At 42.9% G+C, this 24052-nt stretch overlaps 1 protein-coding gene across 1 annotated transcript; it reads left to right on the forward strand.

Moving 5' to 3' along the window:
- Positions 1–834: 834 nt before the first annotated feature.
- zbtb7b (zinc finger and BTB domain containing 7B) lies at positions 835–21297 on the forward strand. Its single transcript, XM_004541205.5, has 4 exons — positions 835–1329; positions 3638–3747; positions 17058–18136; positions 18253–21297. Exons 3-4 carry the CDS (start codon positions 17064–17066, stop codon positions 18878–18880), a joined length of 1701 nt encoding a protein of 566 aa, XP_004541262.1. The 5' UTR covers positions 835–1329; positions 3638–3747; positions 17058–17063; the 3' UTR covers positions 18881–21297.
- The last annotated feature ends 2755 nt before the right edge of the window (positions 21298–24052 follow it).

Consider the following 24052-nt stretch of genomic DNA (forward strand, 5'->3'; position numbering starts at 1 on the left):
CAAAAATATATATAGACTTCCTCCACCTTCACTACGAAACCCACCGACACACACTCCGGGAGCTACAGCAGACAAGGACAAGACTGAAGCTTTGAAAGAGCGAGGTGATTCCCATAACCACTTCAAACACCAGGCGCAGGTTTATACGTAAGTCTTGAAAGTTCAGTAGGGAAATGAGGCTGCTCTTTAGCGTCTGTGGCTGTGTCACACACACAAACACACACATACACACACACAAAGAAAAAAATATACCCCACTGCTCTTTCTCTGGAAAAAAAAAATCATAAATGAGTTGCTGTGTTTTGCACTTTAGCAGATTATAGCGTATACTTCCTTTTTTCTCCTCTCTCTTAACTGATTCACCGATTCACCAAAAGTCATTTTTAAAAAAGTCCCTTTAACAGTTGCCCTTTGTAGACACCACATTGGATGTGACACATCCTCTATACGAGTTTCATTTATCATATTCGTTTCCGTTTAACTTGAATCATCGATCAGCATCTGCCCTTGCCTTTAATTGGAGTTGGTACCCTTTCTCTTGGCTGACTTCCACTGCTCCATCCCCTTGGTCACCTCTACTTGACTTCTCGGGAATATTGCTGAGTCACGAGGAGGGCGAAGGGGGCGATGTTTCGACTCAAAATACCCGTGCCTGTGACAAGTAACCTGCGCAAATGGGCAGATATCCTTCAATCCGCTTTCAGCGCCCACTTTGCTCTGCTCACCTTTGCGCGGTGATGCCCAGAGGAGAGAGGGGGAGGAGCGGGGTCTCCAATCCTGCCCACCTTTCTCCTCCCTCCGCCGCTGACAGCTCGACAGACACCGCTGCTGGCCTATCGCGCCAGAGCCGGACCCCTCTCTTGTCCTTTCTCTCCCTCCCCCTGTGCCCTGCCCACCCCGGCGGTCTCCTCTCCAGCCCTGCCAGAGCCAATCCGCGACTGGGTGTAAGTAGGGCAAGCCGCTTCCTGGTTCTCAGAAAGGAGGAGCTGGGAGTCGGAGTGGGCCAGCGCAGGCAGAAGACAGGGGGACAGAGCAGCCCAGAAAGCCGGCGGTCTGCAGAGAGAAGAGGAGAAGGGAGCTGCGAGGGAGGGGGAAAAAACGCCGACGCACAATTTGGCGAGTAAGAAAACCTCGCAGGTGTCGAGCTGAGGACGACAGGAGCGGTGAACCCCCCGCCTCCTGGCGAAGAAGAGGCGAGAGCTGGGAGCATAAAAAAAGAAATATACGAAGTAGAAGAAGTCGGCAGGGTGGGACGAAGTAATCCAGGAAGTGTGGAGGCCGGTCAGGTGGGAGGCGACGAGCCAGGACAGGTGACACACCGGCACTCAGGTAACTATTCACCTGTCTGCCCTCGAAATGTCAGCAAACTAGAGCAATCCTGTAAAGTAAATGTTGTTTTTAGGGGGCATGGTTTGTTTTGTTTTTTCTGCCGTGACAGCACCGGCTTGCCTCGGGCGCTTTCGTCCCTCCTCCCTCCTTCCCGGTTTCTGATCGGGGTCACGGGAGGACTGAACACGTCACGGCTACTCAGTAACTCCCGTCGACATTTATTAAAAGCGTTTCGGTTTACTTTTAGAAGCGCACAGAGCCACACATGCTCTCACAGTTCTTCTGTTTTTGTGGTGGGCGAAGCAGGTGCTGCAGCCGCTGTTTGTTACGTGCGTCTGCGCGCGGCGGCGGCCAGGTGAGCGACACGGAGCAGGGTCGGCGGGTACATTTCTGGAGACTGGGCTGCTAATTATAGCCGAGAACACCGGCTGACATCCAAAACCTATAACCTGTTCTCACGCACATCACCTGCCTCCCTGCGCCACTCACGGGCACGCGGTGCAGTGGATCTGCTGGATTTGGTCTCTTGCGCCTAAACGAGCCACCCTCAGTGGTCTGTTAATCATCATTATCATCATCATCATCATCATCATCATCCCTACGGCGCACCCAGTGTTTTATTTTAATCCTGTCACAATCCTGTGTTACAAAGGCTGTAATGTTAGGTTAAGGCTTCAGCCTGCATCATGGGTGGGGAGGGTTGTTATATCAGTGGGCTTCTGTATGTGTGTGTGTGTGTCGTTGAAGAGGTAACCGTGTTGCTGACTTGCCCCTCTGACAGACCGGCCTAACAAGCTCAACTGGCTTGGGTTTGGTTTCCCTGTGCTGTGAGCAGCTTGGTTGGTTAAATCTTTAGGCGCCCTTGCAGGCAGTTAAAGCCCCGTGAAGCTCCCAGGCTCAGGTGTTACTGAAGGCTTCTTTATTTTCTTCCTTCTGTCTCACCTCTGTGTCTCTGAGGGGTGAGAGTGGGTGGCTGTGAAACCAGGGAAGGAAGGTAGCAAAAAGACAAGAAGGAGACCATAAAACAGCCTTTGTACTTTCTGTTTTCTTTTAGTGTGTGTGTGCGTGTGTGTGCGCGCGCGCGCGCGTGCGTGCGTGCGTTCTCTGTGAGCCGGTTACCATCATGTGATGGGGCATTTCTAACACTTACACTGGGTTGGCACCACACATGGAAGAGCCATCAGGGTTTTGAAATAATTTCTTAAAGCCAGCTCTGTTTGCCCTAACTTTGTCTGCAACATAATTAGACATCTGTGTTTTACCACCACCACCCTTGTTCCTGGTGTCCTAACATGACCTCCATCTTGGCCTGCTGTCTGCATGCCTGCTTTTTGTAGCCTTGGATATTTCATCATTATGTTTAGTCTTAATTTGCAGAAACATGAATACTTACTGTCCTTCAGTTAGAGAGCTGGGGACATTAAAAAAAAAGAAGCCCTCATTACTTGTACATGGTATGTTGCTAATCATGTTCATCTAAAAGGTGTGTGTGTGTGTGTAGGGGTGTGTATTTGTGTGTGGGCTTTCCCAACCCTACTTACAGTTGGAGAACTTCTTTTCCGAAGAAGTCAAAGTAGGAAGCAGTTGGTTTCTGTCGGTGTATTTTTCTTTTTCTGTTCTTCTACAAGAACTCCCCACTCCACTCCAAATTACATCTGGTGCATCATATGATAACTTGTGGGTGTGCAAGTGTGTGTGCGTGTGCGCGCTTATCCATATGCAGCATAGCTAACCCAACATATCTGACAAAACAAAAACGAAACGGGCGTCGTTTAGTTAGTCAGCACCTTGTGTTTTTCTTTATCAGTTGATCACATCTCCTCTCTTTGTTCGTGCACCCTTTAGTTAAAGGTAACAATCAAATTAAAGCTCTAGGCATTGTGTTCTTTGACATTATTGGGCAAAAATCAATAACAGCCTCTCTCACACTGTAATTCAAGTGCTCTGAGAGAGAGCGCTACACTCCTGCACCTCCTCGGGACTTCGTTTTCAGGCTTTAGAAAATCTAAACTATGACAGGAAACCAGTCACAGGTATTTTATAAACCAGATCAAAAGAGTAGCACAGAGCAGTATTAAAAAAAGTGAAACTTAGACACCGCTTTGGTTTAAAGAAGAAGTTAAAATTGTGTGTGAAGCCAACAATCACTGTACACTCATTTTTCTAGTCCATAACAACAGTTCGTTTGGAGGAAGGGGTGTATAGCAGAGAGAGAGGACAGCTGGTTTGTGTGTTTTCTTTCTTTTTTCTTTTTTTACTGCATCTTTCAATTTGATAATTCAAGCATTAAAATCTTTTTCTTTTTCAGGTGTATGACATCTGCAAACCTCTGAGCAAAAAACCAAAGAGTAAGGGGTGGTGCAAAGGAGAAAGAACAGAAAGCAAGAACACATCTTCTCCTGGGTTTATGGACTGGAGGTAGGAATCTCGCACCTTTTTATAATATGACTTACACTGTAAACACGTGTACACTCAAGAAGAGACTAGCACTTATGTGGCAACTGGAGACCACAAAATGTCAATAGATTTCAGGCGGGTGAAATAATCAGTAGCAGCACAAAGTGGGCAGGTACAGAATTATCCTAATCTCAGCTTTAAGGTGAGCAATTGAAGCAATTACCAATAGGTGTGAAAAATACTGTTGACTGGCATGTGGCACATAACCTACTCAAGCAGGGTACGGAAAGTCCAGCAGCAGCTGTCGGCTGCAGAGCGACGGCAGACGAGCAAAACTGAGGCTTTTGTCTGCATATCACTCACTCGCTCCGTCTTCCCGACACTTAAGCTGTCAGGCAGCCGTGCGTTACCGTGTAATGGGAAAACGATTATCTTGAAATGTTGTTGTGTCATCCAAGCATATTTGAAAGCCAAGGTCTTAACACCTGTTTCGAATGGCCGCCCTCAGCAATGGAGAAGAAATTGTGCGTCAAGGAGTAGACGGAAATGAACAGTACAAGTGGAGATAACACTTGCAGGACATAAAAGTTGTGTGTGTGTGGTGTTGAGTCACAAATGCAATTGTGTGAAGAGTGTGAAAGGAGCTTGCGTCAGTGCCTATAAGGTCACCTCAGGAACTGATTTTCCTGTAACTTCAGGATGCACGTCTCTCCTAATGTTATTCAAAAGTTGTGACTACACGGTGTCACCCTGCTAGACTTTTAAAAAAAAACCCATCTTGATGGCATGTGGTAGTTATATTAATTAGCTCCCCTGCAAGCTCATAGATGAATTAGACAGCGACATTAAATCGACACGGTTTAGCAGTGTTTCTTATCCTGTAGCTTGCTAAAAAAGTAATAATGTAATTCTGAACAAATTATATGCTATTACACAGAATTATTTAATAAATATATATTTATTTAAAATGTATTTTGCTATTTAATCTCCACCAAAATGTCATATTATCGGTGCCGCTTATTCAGAGCTCCATTTGCACTCATTTACCACGCTGAGTAATACATACATGACTAATTTGTGCGATATCAGCCAAACATATGAGCTTTACTAAATCAAACGTGTGTGTGTGTGTGTGTGAGGGGTATCCTCTGGAAACACTGGTCTTGGTGGGCTGGGAGCAGCATCGTGAAAGCATCCGTGTCCTTGGAATAAATATGAGCTGAATAAAGTGGTCAAACAGTTAAATATTTTATAGGCAACCTGGAAGTTAACTCCACTGTGGTTTGTCGGCTGCAGATGCTCTACTGGCTTTTAAAGATGGCTCAGGAATAATGCCAAAAATAAACCCTCATGTTTTTAAACCAGGCTGATGATATTTATAAGTTTTTGTTGTTGGGAAATAAGCACAAAGGAGCTTTAAGGACATCATAACAGTAATGTTAGACATAATCACATAGCGGAGGACGCAGTCTTCGAGGATTAGCGGCTCCTTCAGCTTCAGGCAACAATATGCTGGCTAATTTAAAAACATGCAATTAAAATGGAACAAGAGACATGAATCTCATTCATTCTTTTTTTTTTTTTTTTTTTTTTTCTCTAAAGCTAAATGATTATTCCAGTTGCGATCGTGAAATTGAGATTAGCAAACAAACCATGTAATGAATGGATATTTTTGATATGCCTTCTGACAGCATAAGGTCAGATCCACCTACTGAGAAAGCTGAGCTCTAGAATAAAGATCTCATGACCGGATTACTGATGCTGATTATTATTTAAATGAAGATGTTAGAGTTTCCTGTCAATGTCAGCAAGATGCCACAAACCTACCAACATTTGTGCTGTATGAAGTGCAGTTCCAGCCACGCTCGGTGCATATTTACCTGTGTTTCAACGTAATCCAGATAACGCTGGTGTTTAAATCCCACTGAATTTTACCTTTAAAACAGCTGCAGTTCTGTCAACTTTCCCTTCCTCTTAACTGTCATAGGAAGTAAAATGTATATTAATAAAATGCATGATGTATTGTTTACATGTTATATGTTTAGCTATAAAGAGAACACTCCTCTTTGAAGGAAGCTGGAGCATGAAAATGCCTATATGTTATGTAAAGTTATCTGGACTGAAGGTTAATTTTAATTAGGTTTGAATTTGTTTATGACTTTATCGTGTGTGTGTGTGTGTGTGTGTGTGTGTGTGTGTGTGTGTGTGTGTGTGTGTGTGTGTGTGTGTGTGTGTGTGTGTGTGGTGGGCAAGTTGGTGTGACAATTCATGTGACCACTGCTTTGCTAGAGTATGACTGGTGACTACCATGTGTCCGTGAAAGGGTGGGTATAAAGGGAAGTGACATTGAGTGGTCTGTCAGGCGAGGAAGAGAGTCACAGACCTACACACACACACATGCACACACTCTGATACATGCATGCACACAGTTCTGGGAAATGCTTTAATTAGGGCATGTGAGCCCATATAAATTCCCCCTATTCAGACATGGGTCTTTCAGTTTCATATGAACCGACTGAGTGGGAGGAAGGTGGGGGGGGAGAGAGAGAGAGAACGGGGGATGGAGGATGGAGTTGAAAGAAGTCGAGGTTTCTTTTTTAGCCCCAGATATCTGAAGGTGTCTCACCCTCTTTCTTGTGTCTCCTTTGTTCTCATCCAGCATCACTCCGACACCTTCAGTAGTGCCCTGCACTCTGACTTGTGTGTGTGTGTGAGTGTGAGAAAGATGACAATGTCTTCATCCAGCTCTTTATTGTCAATATATCCTTAAATAAATCCAATACTGTAACTGCGCTAATCAGATCTGTACCCGGACGTTTCCTCTATTTAAACATACATGGTTTTAGACAAGTTGCGCATTTTCACCATATATGGCGGTTGTTTCTCCACTTTAAAGCTGTAATGACACAGGGGTGACTGCATGGTGTCCGTAATCCAGTCTGCAGCGACTACAGTTGAGTCTTGCCCCCACTCGATCTGTGTCAATAGAGGAAGTTATGTATCTGCCATTTCCTCTTTTCAGTCATGAGTTTCTGTAGCATTTGACAGCCCTCCCTTGCTCTCGACCACCAGCTTCACAGCCCACGCCACCCTAGTGTTAACCAAGGAGCAGGTGGCCTTGACTCTTCTTCTTCTTCTTCTTGTAACGAGTTAAAGAGAAAAGGGGGGGCCTGAGGGAAAAAAACAAAAGCTACAGACTGAAGGAGTGATCGTGATTCAGCTCTTCTAGTAACAGTGCAATTGTTTCTGTACACATTGAGCGGGCGGTTATCATAAATAGGTACAATGAGACAACACTTCAGGGAAAGTGAGAATAAACACCCAAACATGTGCAGGCAAAGGGAGTCATTGCAGCTGAAACTGACCCCTTTCATGTGCGCTGCTCAGAGGGGAACTCCAGCTGCAAATGGAGGCGTTCATTCCAAAAGGCTGCACATCATCATCCCTTCTGGAAAAAATCTAATCACTTTAGTTTTTGTAGTTTTTGTTTTAAAATGTGAATTGCATTGTTTTTACTTTAAATGCGATTTAAAATAGAAGTATTTGTGGACCACAAAGTTTCGCTGAGATGTTCGTCCATCATTCAGGCTGCATTGGCTTCACTAACTGATCATTTGATCAGCAGTTAAAGTTCTCGTTTTCTCTCTTTTTTTTTTCTTCTTCTTCTTCTTGCCTGGTTTCTGATACCACAGCAGTGGGTGTTGCAGTTGTACACCAGTCAGCTAAACGGTAAAGCCCTCCCTGATGCTGGGCTGAAGTTCTGATAATATTTCAGGGATTGTAGTTACAGTAAATACAAGCGGCCTCCTCCTCTTCCCATACAGTTGAGCCAATTTGTCAGGAAAGTGACACATTGTTTGGTCATATCCTCTGGTCGTCTTTCTTTCTCTTCATTTCTACCAGTCTGGCAGCGTTCACCTGTTTTGTTTTGTTTTTACACATTTTTTTTAGTCTAATCTTCCCCTGAGCCGTTTCTCGATCATTTCTCGTGTGTTTGTCTTTCATTTATCTCTCCATCTGTTCTAGTGGTCGACCATTTTTTTTATAGAGCACAGGAAGAGGAAATTGATCAGGATCAGTTAGTTTTTGCAACATTTCTCTCTGTGAGGATGTGTGTGTGTGTATGTGTGTGTTCAGCCCTTTTGCAACATCTTCCTCTGAAGTGGGAGTTCATTTGTGCAGGACAACAGAAGCTGTTAAGACCCTCCCACTGTTTTGACAACTTTAATGTAATGGACCCACAATTACACACATGCCTGTAACAATATTGAGTGCTAATCTAGAGTCGATTCAAGAACCCCCCTTAAAAGAGAGGGAGAGCAGCATTTCACTTAAAAGTACCGCAAGAATATGTTGCTGAATACTTTCACGTAACTTTTTGCCCCATCTACTGATTGCCATCTCCAAAACCACCTCACCTGCTCCACCTACCACTGCTGTTACTACATTCTCGAGCACCCACAGGAACACACACCAAAATTTATTTTAAAAATGTTTTTTAAAAAATTTTTTGGCTCAGGTCTACAGTAATTTCTGCAGCACAGGTGGTGATGGGGTCGTGTTTGACTGCATTGGGTTGATCACATGGTTAAACCTCCCCAGCAATCTTATGAATATAATTTTATATCCTGCACGGCAAGGCTGAAAGCTTCAGTCGGACATTATATTATAAGCGGCTCCATGAGGAGTATCGAGCAGGACAAGTTAGTTTTCATTTAGCTCGAGGAGAGAACTGGAGATGTCGAGTATAACGTGCAGGGAGACTGACGGGAATTTAGATGTTAAATGTGTGATTTAACATCTAAAAGAACTCATAACGATATTTTTATTGTACCGCTACAAAACTGTGAATTGTTTTTTGTCTTTTCTTTTTCTTTTTTTCTGGCCAATTAATTACCCTAAAAAATACAACACAGAGCGAATGTCTAACTCTAAAAATACTACTTTTTTAAATTACTCTTCTTATTATCACGATATATTACAACACATGTACAAGCATGTTATTTCTATAATTTTCACAGTACATATATTGTATATGTACTTGCGTTTCAAAGCCATGACCAGTTATTGAAACTGATTTACATTGTAAGTTCTTATATTATAAACCTGTTGACAGACATCCTCTTATACACCTGTGTGTACAGAACATAAAAAAATTAGGAAAATGATTATAGATGTATTTTAAATATGTGTGTGTATCATTGTAGTATATTGCATATGTGTTAAAAAAAAAAGTGTATTTAAATATTTTATTGTATTTTTTCTGGATTCAAATTTTTGCCACTTTTTCTTTTTTTTAGTTTAAAATTTACGCAGCTGGGGGACTTTAATCTATTTGCAAATAAAACATATTTATTTTATAATGCAGGTTGTTTTTTTAGCCCCGATTACGTTGCAGTATCGCACTAGCGTCGATTGAAAGTATGACTGAAAAGTGACTTCCTAGTTGCTAATGAACTCTTCTACTGTACCTAATTTAAATATTCTCTCAGGTAATGTAAAAAATTAACACAACATATTTATATATATATATTTACACTTTTTTTGTTAAACTCTTCATGTGATTTCTCATCTAAAACTAACTGTGAAGATGTCGGGTTGATTTCTGACCACAGTTACTGCACCGGGTGCAGTACGCCTACACAGTTCATTTGCTCTACCTGATTGGCATGTTTTAACACTCCTGCTAACTGATACATTTCTGTATGTCTGACGTTTAGTTTTTTTGTTTTTTTTGTTTTCTTTTCTTGTTTTCACATGCAATCGCATGTCGTCGTTCTCTCAGTGGAAACATTCCTCAACTTCATCAGCTCAATTCGACTAATCAGATATAAGAAATCACACACACACTCAATAAGATAACATTTCCTGCTTTTGCCTATTAATTGACGCAGGGTGCGGCATTTAATTCGCCCACACACACCTTGATGTTTCAGCGTACACGCACAGCTGTGGAGTTCTGGGGCTAGAAACTGCTGACCAGATAAGGAGCTAAAAGAGGGGGAGAGCAGAGTGTGAAACCACTCTGTCAGCATGCCTACTTTCTCTCTCACACATCTGTGCATTTTCTCCATCTTAGGGTGAAACTCCCTTTTGGTGATGCTAATGATAGAGGTGGCTGCTACCCTCAGACATCTGCACACACACGCAAACGCATACACCTGCAAGGACTCGGCGACTTCCTGTGGCTGCGTGCATGTGTTCACCTCTTGCTCTATCGCTCTGTTTACCTCCCAGTCTTCATGTCATGGCTCCTCTCCCTTCTCTTTTTCTGTCTCCCCCCCCCTCCTCCCCCTCCACCTTCCTCCCCTCCACCTTCCTCCCCTCCACCCCTTGTAACTTAACTCTCTCGACTCTTGTTTCATGTCTCTTCGCTAACACAGATTGTTCGAGGCTGGGACTAGATTTTCCTGTCTTAACCTCCTCTCTGCTTTATCTTTCAGAGTATCTCAACACCCACTCCCCATTCACTCACTCACTCGCTCTCATGTGTTTCTCCTCCCCCATACCCTCCTTACACTTGTTTGATTTCTAAGAACATGTGTGTTTTTAGAAAACATACCTCCCTCATGTTCCTTTTTTAACTTTTGTTGCCTCTTCTCAAATCTCAGACCGTTTTCCTTCCAACCTCAGATTGATTTCTCCTTTCCGTCTCCTTCTTTAACTGGGGAAAACAAACAGAAGAATTTGACTTAAGGCTGATTTTGGGCAAAGAAAATAAGCACAAAAATCTTTTTGTTGTTGTTTTGTTTTTTACAGAAATAAATTGAAACTGCTTTAGAAAATGATTCAGAATGAAAAACATGTAAAGTTCAACTTAAAGTAGTTTAAACCAATCTTTAAACTAATCATAACTAAATCGTATCTTCCAATGTTCTGTGTTCCTTAAATCTTACTACACTTTGTTCACTTTTATAGTTTTATTACACATTTAAAAAATGTTTGAAAGTCTTAGCGGCATCCCCTCATTTCCTTCTCCTCCAGATGTCAAATAGATGCTTCCACAAAATTACATTAAACTATACAAATAGAATAGCTAGCATGAATCCTGTTTCCTAAGTTACAACAAAATAAAACCATGACTTTCTAGCAGTTATTGCTCAAAAGCCAACCATTTTGTCCCTTGCACACTGTAATGTCATTCGTTAAAGGTTTTCAGTATAGAGCCTTTGGATGCATAACTCTCATGTGGTAAAGGGAAACATAAAAGCCTTTTATTCCCATAGATGTCAGGTTAGAAGCTGGTGGATATTACACAATGTATATGTGCACCCAAATGTCTTGCCCCATGTGCTGATAAGCTGATAATCCTCCAGCAGATTCACACCGGCGTTCAGGTCTGGCATGCAAACCGGCTGCTGTTGTAGCTCGCAGTGGAGTGTTGTGGTGTGGGAGGGCGAGGGGATAAGGGCCTTCGCTCTGCCAACCAAATGAATAATGTAATGTGTTCTTGGAACTAAGACCACAGCGTGCGCATGCGTCACACTTTATACACACACACACACACACACACACACACACACACACACACACATCATAACGCCCCAGTTACAGTAAGGACAGAGGAGGGCATGGTTGCAGGGGCACTCTTAAATAAAGAAAGAACAAACTTTGCTGAGTAACATCAACTCAGAGGACTTCTCTTTTTTTCTTTCTCTCTTTTTTTTTTTTTTCTAAATTCCTCTTCAGTTATTGCAGGTTGCAATCGTTGTAATTATCATGATGGTGTCTCAAGTCTTGTCTTTGACAAATTCAAATGGCGATTCAAATTCACCCCCCTCGCTGCGTCTGTTTTTATATCTCCTGGTGGGATGCAAATGTTCAGTCCGAAGGGAACTGCTGGGACACACAGCAGGTGGAGTTTGTGTTTTATCTCCCAGCAGGGACGAGCTGCTTTACTAGAAGACCTGCCCGTGTTCGTTTAGTTTTGCTTTTTATGCCGTTTTAGACACAGTTGTCACTCCAAATGGTTTTGCGCCCCTGTAATGCCTTTGAGAGCGCTTAGCCTGGCTGAAAGCAGCGGTTCTGGTTTGGCAGACATTATGTGTGTATACTCTCATCTCTTCTCATCCCCCCCACGTTTCCTCCTCCCCCTACTCTTTCTCAGCGAAGGTGTACCAGTACCACATTCAAGTCATTACCCCCAAAAAAGTAAGGTGTAAAGAAAAAAAAAAGGTTGAAATCTTTCTAAACCCTTTAAATCAGTCTGTCAAACAGAGGAGAGACTTGGTGTGAGCCGGACGAGGTGTGTGGAGGAGAAACGGTATGAATTTGAATCTTATTTTTCATGTGTTTGGCTGCTTTGTTGTTGTTTTGTTGTTTTTGTGGCAGAGGTTGTTTAGCATCATGATTTGTTTTGTTGTGGTTTGGATTAACTTTGCGCTAAATACGGGGTTTTATATGAATGAAAACACTTGTACACGTGTTTGTTTCTTAGTCACCGTGTGTCTCTGTAGGAGGAATTTCATTTCATACAGAAACTCCGTCTGTAACGAGGACATTTTATAATAATTTATTCAGAGCCGCTGAAACGCATCTGTGTGCTCCCGTCGAGTCACTGAACAGCACAAACGTTTTGCACATAGCCACGTTCAAAACTGTTGCACAATTTTTCTTAAGCCTTCTTCCAATTTAGATTTACCTAACGACTTTGTAAAACTCTAAAATCGATCCATAAACTTGTCCGTCTGCTAGCGCGAGTACTGAGAAAGCCATCACAACACCACAAGTGCTCATATTAACCAACATGGACGGACACACACACACACACACACGAGCAGGCCACTCTGGAAAACATCTGACATCAGAATTCATAAAAGCTTTTCTCCTTCTCCCTCTCTCAGCCACAGTTTTCTGTGACTAGTATAAAGTCATATTTTCCCCCTTAGTGCTGGAGCCTGATATAATTGAGGTGGACTGGGAAAACTTACAGCCTTTAACGGAAAATAGGAGCCATAAAAATAATACCAACAGTTCTAGTTCCAGTTACCACACGCTCTCTGTGTGTGCAGTGGGATTTCAGCATATAGTCGATGGATAGTATAAGCTGCTTTTATACTGAAGAGTAAATCTTTGTGAGCAGGTTTGGTCAATCCTGCAGCTGTCGTTTTCCTGGCCTCCACACAAACTGCTCTCTCTTTCTGTTGAGCTGGTGGACAGTAACTGTGGATTTAAGTTTCCATTTCCTCTTCAGTAAAAGCAAATCCACGGCAGATCCTCCACATTTCTTTGATTTCTTTCTTCTTCTTTTTAAAAAAAAATACATTTCGTATAACCTGCAGGTTTTTTGACCAGTGGCCTTGCAGTTAGATGGAGATCCAAAAAATGATTTGAAGTTGTGGTCTGTATATTTAAATAAACAAATAGATCTTTGTTGTTAAAAGAGAGGAAGAGTGTGCACATAATGAAAGCAAGGGATGAGGAAACCGTCAAGTTGCAGAGGTGGTACATTCCTCCACCGTCGACAAAGAGTAGGAGGTGAGAACAAAAAAAAACTAAGAAAGAGATGAGATACAATTGTTGGAAAGATAACATCTGTCGCATTAAATGTACAGAAAATCAACACAATCCAAAATTCCATGGGTTAAAAAAACTTGACTTTTATCTACTTTGCATGCTCACTTTATTTGTGTGTTTTGGCGAGAGTAAGAGTGACGTTCAAAGACACGCCTAAAGGCAAACAGTCCTATCACTTATTTGACTTTTAAGGTAACAAGTCCTGTTTAACATGAATAAACTAAGAGTGACAGTTATTAAGAGTTAGGCTAATAGCTGAGCACTTGCTTGGAAGCTTTCAAGTGCATGACAATATGCGTTTGTGGTATCAGCCTGTGGGCTGGTTTAACATTAGTTACAATGTGTTGCAAGATTCAGCAACTTATGCAGACATGTCCTTCGTAAGCGACGAAAACAACCAGAAACAAAGTCACAAGGAACAAGAAGGGGGGGAGACACAAAGAGTGTGTAGTTTGTGGCTGTGCATGTCATAATGTGTCAGTATTAAGTGACTCACAGGCAGACAGAAAATTGATGGGAATCGTTGAAACTTCTATGCAATCTTATTATTTTCCGAATACGTCTGTGTTCTGAGGAATATGCCTAAAATAACAAGCTTGAACCACCAACCTCCCATGATGCTCTTTTTTTTTTTTTTTTTCTCTCTCTGTCTCTCTCTCTCTTTCTCTCTCCCCTGTGCCGGAAATTTAATGTGCACCGTTGTTTGCTCCTACCAAAACCCCTTTGTTTCTCGCTTTTCTGCAGGGCTTCAATTTCTGTTTTTTGAGTGACTTTTTGCTTGCTGAGAAGCATTTCCAAATATTGCACTGTGTGCTCTGTGTTTTGTTTTTTTTGTTTTTTTAAATAAAGAATCTGATTTTAATGGCGTGATTACCAGTGATGGAGCTGTTTGAACACAATTTTCTGCTCCAGTATCCTATCTGCTTAGTTTCCACTTTTTTTTCCTCTTCATTATCTGTTCTATGATGACCTAAAACGTTTTTTTTTTTTTTTTTTTAAATGTTATTTTACAAATTCAGAATTGTCCGTAAAATTTCAGGAAACTGTGAAAAATGGATGTTGCAAAAGGGACATTTTTATCCTTCTTTGTCCAGCACATGCTCTAAAAGTCAAACTTATTCAGTTTGCAGGAATCTAAGATGAGGAAAAGCGGCTAACCCTCATTTGTAATAATCTGAAAATGTCTGATATTCCAAGTCTGAGAAATGTGAATTTTAAAAGAAAAAGTTAGGTGTCCAAATAAACAAAAAACAAAATTGAGAAGGCCGTCTGAACGTCTTCACTCTTCTATATCAGCAGTTAGCCCTACATGTCGTCCTTGATGCCTCAAGTTCAGCGAGATAATTCTTTGTACAAGTGCGTTGGCTTCAGAAATATTAGTAAATATTTGTAACAGAATCTTTGGTGGTATTTTCTGACAAGTACCCAGTGACGTTCAACACGCCTAAGTTTCAAAGGAAGAGCACTTTGCACCAGTTTGTCTCAGTGGTGCAATGTGATATGGTTTAACTCTCATATTGCACCTACCTCACTGTTTTAATATGACTCACAATGCCAATATGATTTTGGTTCTTACACGTTTTTTTTTTGCGTTCTTTGATTTTACCAAAAAATACTTTTTTCTTCTATTTTTTTACATTTCACATGGTTTTGGTTGCATGTGCTTATTTCCTTCCTGCGAAAGTAGTTGTACTAATGTGCATGGTCTGAAGCCGGATGGGTATTAATGCACAGCAACCGCAGCGATGCCATAACCTTAGCCGCGTTGCGATCCACGTACCTGTTGGCCTCGTACTTGTGAACAGGGGAGGGGACGGCAGGAAGATTATGTTTATCGGAAAGTGTTCGGAAAATGGGCCGTTGGGTTTTGGAGAGAGGGGGCGCGTAGGCGACTTTGGGGGGGGAGGGGTATCTCTCAATGTGTCTTCGTCACCCTGCACCCTCTTTTGGTACGACAGGAAGGAGAGTGAGTGACAGAATGTGCGAACGAGGTAGACATCCCCAAGGATGAACGCTTAACCCCGACTTCTGACAAAGAGATCAGACCTTTTAAGTTGTCTGCACATCTGAAGGAAGGAGGAAATAGGAAAAAAAGAGTGGTTTTGAAAGAGAAAGACAGAGCGAGGAGGAAAGTGAAGGAGAAGACTTGCGAAGAACGAAAAGATGGAAGCCGTGAGACAGACGCTGCCTCGTCTCCAGCTGACGGTCCCCATGCCCATAAAGAAAGGGAAGGTAGGACTGACATTTACGACCTCTGGGTGGGTTCGTCCTCTCACCTTCGCACGAGAAAGAGACGGTTTGAGAAATCAAAAGGACCACAAAGTTTGCAGAAAGGTACCGGCAGGTTCTTGATAGGCATTTCATTAATTGCCTGTACTTTTCTTTTCTTTTCTCGTTGTTGAATGGGTGGGGTGCATTTCTGCGTGACTTAAATAGCCTGTCGTTAAGATCATCACATAACTGGTTAAATCTAACAATGGTGGGTGGGGGGAGCCACAGATTGGCACGCTATGTGTGCAAGTGCTCATGTGTACTGTGTGTGTGTGTGTGTGTGCCTGTGTGCTCTTGTGCATGCACGTGTGTGTTTAATAGGGTGTGTTTTGGAGCAGGTTAGTCAGGTGGATGTACTGTTGTTGAGCAGAGCCCTCTGGGCACTGTGTGAACACTGTTATTGGATGGCCAGGGGGCTGCCAGTTGCTATGGGAGGGAGACGAAGGGCAGGGAGGGGGAATCTGGAGCGTGAGTTGTTTGTGGAAAATCTGGTCTGCTCAGGTGTGTGAAGAGATATTGTCGACCAGGTACAGTGTGGACAGGGTGAGGTGCGAGCTTAGGGATCCAAAGAAGGGAGTTGTTGGGTCTTATTACTGTCACATCTCACAAAGGGAAATAAAGAAAGTCATTGTCCTTGCTTGACGTTCATTACGGGATTTTACGTTCAACCCACCGCTCATACTTCTTGTCGAAAAACTGGTTTCTAACATATCCTCACGCCACTTTTAAAAGACAAAATACAAAGACCGCGTTATGAGAGTCACCGATGGACCTGTTGCAACTCTAAAAATTTGTATTTGACGTCAGATTATTTTCGTCTTTATTAAAGCTTATAATTCTCTTACTGTTTTTTTTTTTCCCTTCCTCATTCTTTCACTGGTACTCCCCCTTTCACCCACTCTAGCCTGTCACTTCCTCCCTTGCTTGGGTTTTTTCCTTCTCTCTCTCTTCCATCAGCCCCTCTCTACCTGGTATTTTATTTCAATCAGCTAATGTTATAAGGGTTTCACACGAATTAACCTACTGCCCTCTCGTTACGACGCCTACAGCACATTACATAACCTTGTGTCCTTTCCTCATCTTCACTGTCGTTTTTGTTTTATATTTCCACCGTGTCACACATGATTTTATTTTTCTGCTTCCTCTTGATTTTTGTATTTCATTTAGCTCTCATTCAGTTGCCTTCATTTGAACTTTTTCTCAAATGCCCAGACCTCTCGACATCCACCAAAAATCACCACCTCCTGATTTAGTAACCTGGATCAAAAGCACAGGGAGAGTGAGGCGAGGAGGATCATGAGGCAGAGTTGTTGTTGTTGTTGTTGATCCCCGTTTAAACTGTACGTCAGGTGAAAGGGGAATCCTAGCCTCAGTGACACTTCGAGATTTATTTTTGGGAGATTTAAGTATGACTCTGTGAAGGATGGTCTCTTATTTTTTAGAAACTACACAGCAGTAACCTGTCTTTCTTTAAAAAAATGAGCCTGTAATTTGCTCACCCCTCTGCTTCTGCACATAAATTGAATTACCTTTCTTTCATGTAGGTGGCAATGTCTCCAGGAGAGGACGGGCTGATTGGGATTCCCTTCCCGGAGCACAGCAATGAACTGTTGTCCCACCTCAATGACCAGAGGAGGACAGGGCTCCTGTGTGACCTCACCCTGACTTCCCGCGGGGCACGCTACCCGACGCACCGCTCGGTCATGGCTGCCGTCAGTCTGTACTTCCGCCGACTGTTTGGTACAGAAGAAGCGGGCGGCGAGGGCGGAGGAGGTTTCAGCGTTTGCCAGCTGGATTGTGTGGCACCAGACGCCTTGGACGCCCTGCTGGAGTTCGCCTACACTGCCACTCTGACGATCCCCAGCTCTGGGATGAGAGATGTGCTGCGAGGGGCTCAGCTTCTGGGCATCCAGTGTGTGGCTGACGCCTGCAGAGACATCCTGGGGGAGACGGCAGAGGCCGAGGGGGAGGCAGCAGAGGAGCAGAGAGTTCAGCACACAGCTACTGATAGAATGGTAGGGGGAGAGAGGGTAATAGAGAAGGCCTCCAGAAGAAAAACAGACAGAAAAAAGGTGAAAAAAATTGGGCCATATCACAACATCAACTCCTCACCTTTGAACCCGCCGCCTGCTTCTCCCATCTCGCATCCTTCACCTGCATCCGACAGCTTCCGCTCTCTGCCTTCTACTCAGCCTCCTAGCCCCGAACGCCACGAGCTTCGCCTCACGCCTGGCCAGAACGGAGATCCTAAAGAGATTAGAGAACCTGGCAGAGGGGCTACACTAAACGGAGGGCTCCCTTATTGGCTACAAGACCGCCCTCGTATAGCCCACCCACCTCCCATACCGCCCCTAAATGACAAGCTGTCAGGGGATGAAGAGATTGAGGGTTTGGGCGAAGATGGTATGCCGATGGGAAGCACCTCCATGCCTACCTCTGTAGCTGATCGTGGTGCAGCCCCCTCAGTAGTGGGAGGGGGGAGAAAGAGGAAGTCTCAGACCCCACAGCAATGTCCTGTCTGCCAGAAGATCATCCACGGAGCAGGAAAACTGCCACGACACATGAGGACGCACACTGGAGAGAAACCCTTCCAGTGCAGTGCTTGTGGAGTCCGCTTTACCCGGTACAGAAACTTCTTACTACGATAATCAGAATGTGCTCGGTTGTTGTTGGTTTTTTCATCTTTTTTTAACTCTTTCTACCTCTTCATGATTTTGTCTTCTGCTCTATTTTCATCAGCAATGATAAGTTGAAGATCCACATGAGGAAGCACACAGGCGAGCGCCCGTACCCCTGCCCCCACTGCCCTGCTCGGTTTCTGCATTCCTATGACCTCAAAAACCACCTGTCCCTCCACAGTGGGGCGCGGCCCTTCGAGTGCCCACTTTGCCACAAGGCGTTTGCCCGGGAGGACCACCTCCAGCGTCACCGCAAAGGTCACAGCTGCCTGGAGTTACGCACGCGTCGCCCCAGACGTGGGCCCGAGCTTGTGGAGGATGAGATCGGTGACGGAGGCAGGAGGGAGCAGTCCAACCATCTGGAGGCTATGTCTTTACAGCCCCACTCCTCTACGTTCATCCCCCGCACAATGCTGGAAGGGGGAAGTGGCTCCGGCGCCGGTCCTCTAATATTTCCAGGTGACATCGAGAGGGAGCACTCTCTCGCCCTTCAGGCTCTGGCCCAGTTTGGGTCTCAGAGGCTGGCCAGCTACCCCGAGCTTTTCCTACGAGGGCTGGACATGCGAGCAGGCAGGGAGGCGGAGGGAGAAGATGCAGGAAGAACCCGCTCGCCAGCTACACATCGCGACCGGTGGGCCGAGGAAATGGAAGAGGAAATGGGAGACGAGGAGGCAGAAGAAGAGGAATAGTGAAAACAGAACGTCTGTTTGACTGATCAAGTGTGTGTATGCGTGTGTGGTAAAACATCCACAATAAAAAAATAATAATAATAAGATCACTCAGGTGGCTGGACTAATTACCTGCTGCTCACCGATAGAGAGCGCTTAAGAAAACAAAGATTAAATGAAAAAATATAATAAAAGAAAAATTGCAAAACGGGTTTTCTGCGATATTTTAAATGTTTGTCTTCTGGTTGTTGGCATTTGATTGAATTTTTCTTTTAAAATGTATTTCTTGTTTGCCGTTTAATTTCATTTACTTTAGGTTTGAGTTCTTTCTTATGTCTTGATTTTATTTTTGGAAGCTGGTGTGTGTCAGTGTGTGTGTGTGTGTGCGCGTGTGGTTCCTGGGATGCTTTTTACTATGCAAACTAAAATCCAGGGCTGCGGCATGGAGTGATAGTTTAAGATGTATATTTTAGTTACAAAATATGTTGATTCAGGTGCACTTCAGGAGTCATATCAGCTGGATCACAACAATGAGTTTGTGTGCCCTGTCCTCTGGTGGTTATCAGTGGAAATGCAGTCTAAGTAATTAGACTTTTTCTGTGCATTGAAAGCAATAATCTTACCTTCTTTTTTTTTTTTTTTTTTGTTGTTAGTTGTTGAGTGAGCTTTGATTTGGTGCATAAACCAAAGATTTTAGGTTTTCTTAAGAGGAGATGAGAGAGGTGAACTGTAGCCAATGTTGGGTTTGAAGGCAAGAATCTTCCCAACTGTTTTGATAGCCATGAGAAAGAAACCTGCTTCTATATTTGAGTGTTTAAGAGCTGCAGAGCTCTGTGTTAAATGCCTGACCAAAAAGAGACAAAGTCTGGGTCAATGAGTTGATGCTGATAAATGGTAAAGACAATTCTCCCCCCCACTCCCGAGAAGCTGTGGACTAAAGTCTTCCAATGCACTCACTCGGGTTCTTTGATCGAAGACGACGTGCCCCCACGCCCTTTCTCTATTTATTTATTTATTGATATTTATTAAGGTTCTTCCGCTCAAACTCTTTTGTAAGACCAAATAGAGGGTTGGACACAGATCTGATCCGCTCCTCATCCAAGCTGCATTATGCTAAAAATCTTTCCTTGTGGTCTCCATACACCTCAAAGCCTTTTTACAGGCAGTGTCTTTGTTTTGGGTTTTTTTGTTGTTTTTTTTGGGCCATTCATCCTCAAATGCATTCTTTGCACATTTAACCCCATCAGGTTCCATAACACAGGCACATTCCAGAGAGAAGGGAACAGCAGTATCAGGGGTTGAAACCCTCCCTCGTAAACGGACTTTTCAGCACGCTCTTCAGTTGTTAACTCAACATGTATGGTACTGTATCACATGTTGTTGCATGGCAGTTCTTATAGATCGGCCTAAAGGGGGCCGTTGTCTTTTCAGTTCATTCGTTTTTGACCAAAAGCTTTTTATCACCCTTTACCTGAAGCAGAACCTTCACGGGGTGTGATGCAACCATCAATTGCTTGAAGTGACAGCGTTTGTTTTTATTTTCACTTTCATTGAAATCTGCATTTTCAGAGCCCGCTGTATCAGCCACGCTGATCTGGCCTTGTGTGCACTGTCAGCTCTTTTCCTTGTAGTGAAACCTTTTCTCTGTTTCCAGTTTGTTTTGCACTAAGAGATTTTGGAGCTTCAAGCTTTTTTTTCTTTTATTTTCCTTTAAAATCTTTTCCATTCACTCACTTACTACCATTTAAAAAATTGTGATTCAACTAGAGAATACTTCTTTAAAACCCACATGCTTCCTCCTGTATATTAGTACAGATATTGTCAAATATAATATATACATGTATATATATATTGGGATGAAGTTGCCTTAGGTTTTGGTTTGTTTTTTGTTTTTTTTGTGCTGCAACTATTCTCAGGAAATCTTGAGCAATGCACTAAGTGATTAAATAAAATATCGAATGGGAAGAAACTGGTGCTGCAGGGTGATTGACACTCTTCATACTTGTGTAATGCCAGTAGTTTCATATTTGCTTTTATATCAAGTTGTTTGATGTTTAAACCACGAATGAATGAATTAAAATGTAGGTGAATACGAGTAGTGACAGTAAACTACTGGCCTTACTAGAACCAGTCTTACTGGAATGGCAGTATGACGGTTGGTATTGGGCATGAAGGGTGTTGGTACTCCCAGTCGGAGCTTTGTGAATGAATGTGGTTTAACTGATGCCAGCTGTGAAGTGTGAGTTTCTATGTGAGCTGTTTTTTGTTTTCCTGGCTTCGGTGAAGGGACATGGGGTACAGTCTGAGCAGAGACCCCGCTATCAGGGATACATTTTTGTCTTTCGGTTTTTAGTGGACCTTCTCAGTGATATGAATTCATTTTCCCAAGATTTGTTTCAGTTATTGTAAAGAGAATAAATAAAGATATCTAAGCTTGGCGTTTCTGTGTTACTGTTATTTTGTTTTTTTTACTTTTTTACTATTTTTTTTTCTTCCCATATCTGCCCCCATCTCACCCTATCCCCAGTATCCTCCTCCTATCACACCAACCTTCTGCATATCCTCCTTCACTACGTCCATGAATCTTCTCTAGGCCCTTTTTCTTTTCCTCCTGCCTGGCAGCTCCATATATCTAATGTCCTTCCTCTGCATATGTCCAAACCATCTCAGCCTTGCTTCTCTAATTTTGTCTCCAAACTGCTCAACCTGCGCTATCCCGTTGATATTCACATTTGTAATCTTGTCCATTCTGCTCAGTCCCCCCAAAAATCAGCATCTTCAACTTAGTAGCACTAAGGAGGCAGAGCTTGAGGAGTCTATCTACAAAACATACGTTGGAACAGATCTCACAACAATCTTGTAAACTTTGCCTTTCACTCTTGCTACTATCCTTCACCCCTCACACTCGTATCCACCCACTCCATCCTGCCAGCACTCTCTTCTTCACTCTCTTGTGCACTGCTTGCTTTTTGATGGCTAACCAGAGGTATATAAACTCATCCACCTTCACTACCTCTATTCCTCACATGTTCACCTTCCACCTCTCATTCACACGTGTATTCTATCTCGTTTGTACTGATTTTAATTCATCTTCTCTCCAGAGCATAACTCCACCTCTCTGGGATCTCCTACACCTGCTCCCTACTCTCCCTATAGTTTACAATGTCATCTGCAAACATCATAGTCCACAGAGACTCCTGCCTGACCTTATCAACCTGTCCATCACCACTGCAAACAAGATCCACAAAGACACGGTGCAGCTCCTGACTTTCTCTATGCTTCTGCATCAACACTGTCAAAGCAAACAGCAGTGCTCTTTCTCGGAACGAAGCCATACTGCTGCTCGCTGATCATCACCCTTGCTCTTTAACCTAGCTTGAATAACTCATAGTTTCATGCTACGGCTCATCAACTTTATTCTTCTGTAATTACGACAACTCTCCACATCACCCCAGTTCTTAAAGATCGGTAGCAGTACATTTCTTCTCTACTCGTCAGGCATCCTCCAACTGTCCAAGATTATGTCAAACTCATTAAAAAGTCTGCTGCTACCAGCATCTCCATATCTCTACAGGTACTGTATGTCAGTAGGACCAGCCATCTTTTCACTCTTCATCCTCTTCATAGCTGCTCTCACTTCCTCCTTACAAATTCCGCTGCACTTCCTGATTCTCTAACTGCCCTCCATCTGTCCCTCTTCTCTGGGGTTTAAAAACTAGCACATAGGCAATTTTCTAAGTCCGATGTCAAAATCCACGGAGAGTTGAGAAATAGTATAACGCACTATATCTGTAATACTAGTGAATTTAAACTTAAACTAAAAGGACCCCCCAACATTTAATAATTAAATAGTTGTGACTGAGCTGTGTGGGCAGAAAAAAAGTGCTGCTGTTATTTTTAACATTCTTGTGCTGACATTTCTTGTTAAGTGCCAGTAAGTGATCTGTAATATGAGCTAATCTTGGTGAAATATCACCTCACTGAGGTGTCAGTTATGCTTTCAATGGCATTGTCAGAAAAGGTGAAAAGTGATGGGAAATGAAGCGTGCCTGAGCTAGTTGACAGGAACGTATAGACTGAGCTGGCACTGTGTTTTCAGTCAGCGATCACTGTTTGTTTACAAAGTTCATCGTTATGCTGACAGATTAAAGAGTAATTGTTTCAAATATTCGTTTGTCCCGATTCCAGACAGATTATTTAATGATTCTTTTTGTTTTGTTTGGATTTTTATAGAATCGAATTGATTATTTATGCTATTGTTACTTTAATATCGCCTCCGTCAGTGCGCCCCAGGGCAGATTTGGCTACAATGTAGCTTGCCATCACCAGTGTGTGAATGTGTGTGTGAATGGGTGAATGACTGATTGTAGTGTAAAGCACTTTGGGGTCCTTAGGGACTAAGTAAAGCGCTATAAAAATACAGGCCATTTACCATAATATTTTGTTTTAAATATTTCTCATGTTTACTTGCTTGGCTGTTACATTCACTGTCCACTTTAATAAGTAAACCTTGTTAGTATTGAGCTGGGCCCCCTTTTACCTTCAGAACTGTCTTGATTCTTGAATTCACAACTGGAACACTCCATATTCAATACTGACACTATACCATTACATAGTTGCTGCACATTTATCAGTTGCTCATCTTGTTCAATTTTGTCTTATCAGTGTGAATTGTAGCTTTAGTTTCCTGTTCTTAGCTGACAAGAGAGGCACCCAGTGTGGTCTTCTGTTGCTTTACCCCGATTTTCTTCAAAGTTAATTGTGTTGCTTCTGCGTTCCTTTGCTGTAACAAGTGGTTATTTGAGTTGATGTTGCCTTCGTATTGGCTGGAAGCAGTCTGGCCAATCTCCAGAGAACTGCCTCTCGCTGGATATTTTCTTCTTTTCTGATCATTCTTCATAAACTGAAGAAGTGATTGTTGGGGAAAATCCCAGCAGATCAGCAGCTTCTCAAATATTCAGTCTGGCACCATCAACAATGGTTTGCTCAGTTTTCCTAGTACGGTTGTTGCACTGTGATTGGTTGACTAGATATTTGTGTTAACGAGCAGTTGTGCAGATGTGGCCATGACTGTGTGCTTGAATGATTTCTTTGGATCATAATGGAGGTTGAACTTGAGCTCACTTTTTCTGCCCCCTAACTCTAACCCAGGGGAAATAAACTTGCACGCAACACTTTAAGCCCATTATTTCT

Source organism: Maylandia zebra, linkage group LG11 (genome assembly GCF_041146795.1).
Source record: "Maylandia zebra isolate NMK-2024a linkage group LG11, Mzebra_GT3a, whole genome shotgun sequence".
NCBI classification, from domain to species: Eukaryota; Metazoa; Chordata; class Actinopteri; order Cichliformes; family Cichlidae; genus Maylandia; species Maylandia zebra.

Coding starts and splice junctions, on each gene's coding strand:
- zbtb7b (XM_004541205.5), top strand. CDS start 17,064: ATGTCTCCAGGAGAGGACGGGCTGATTGGGATTCCCTTCCCGGAGCAC. Junction 18,137..18,252: donor TGTGGAGTCCGCTTTACCCG/GTACAGAAACTT, acceptor TATTTTCATCAG/CAATGATAAGTTGAAGATCC.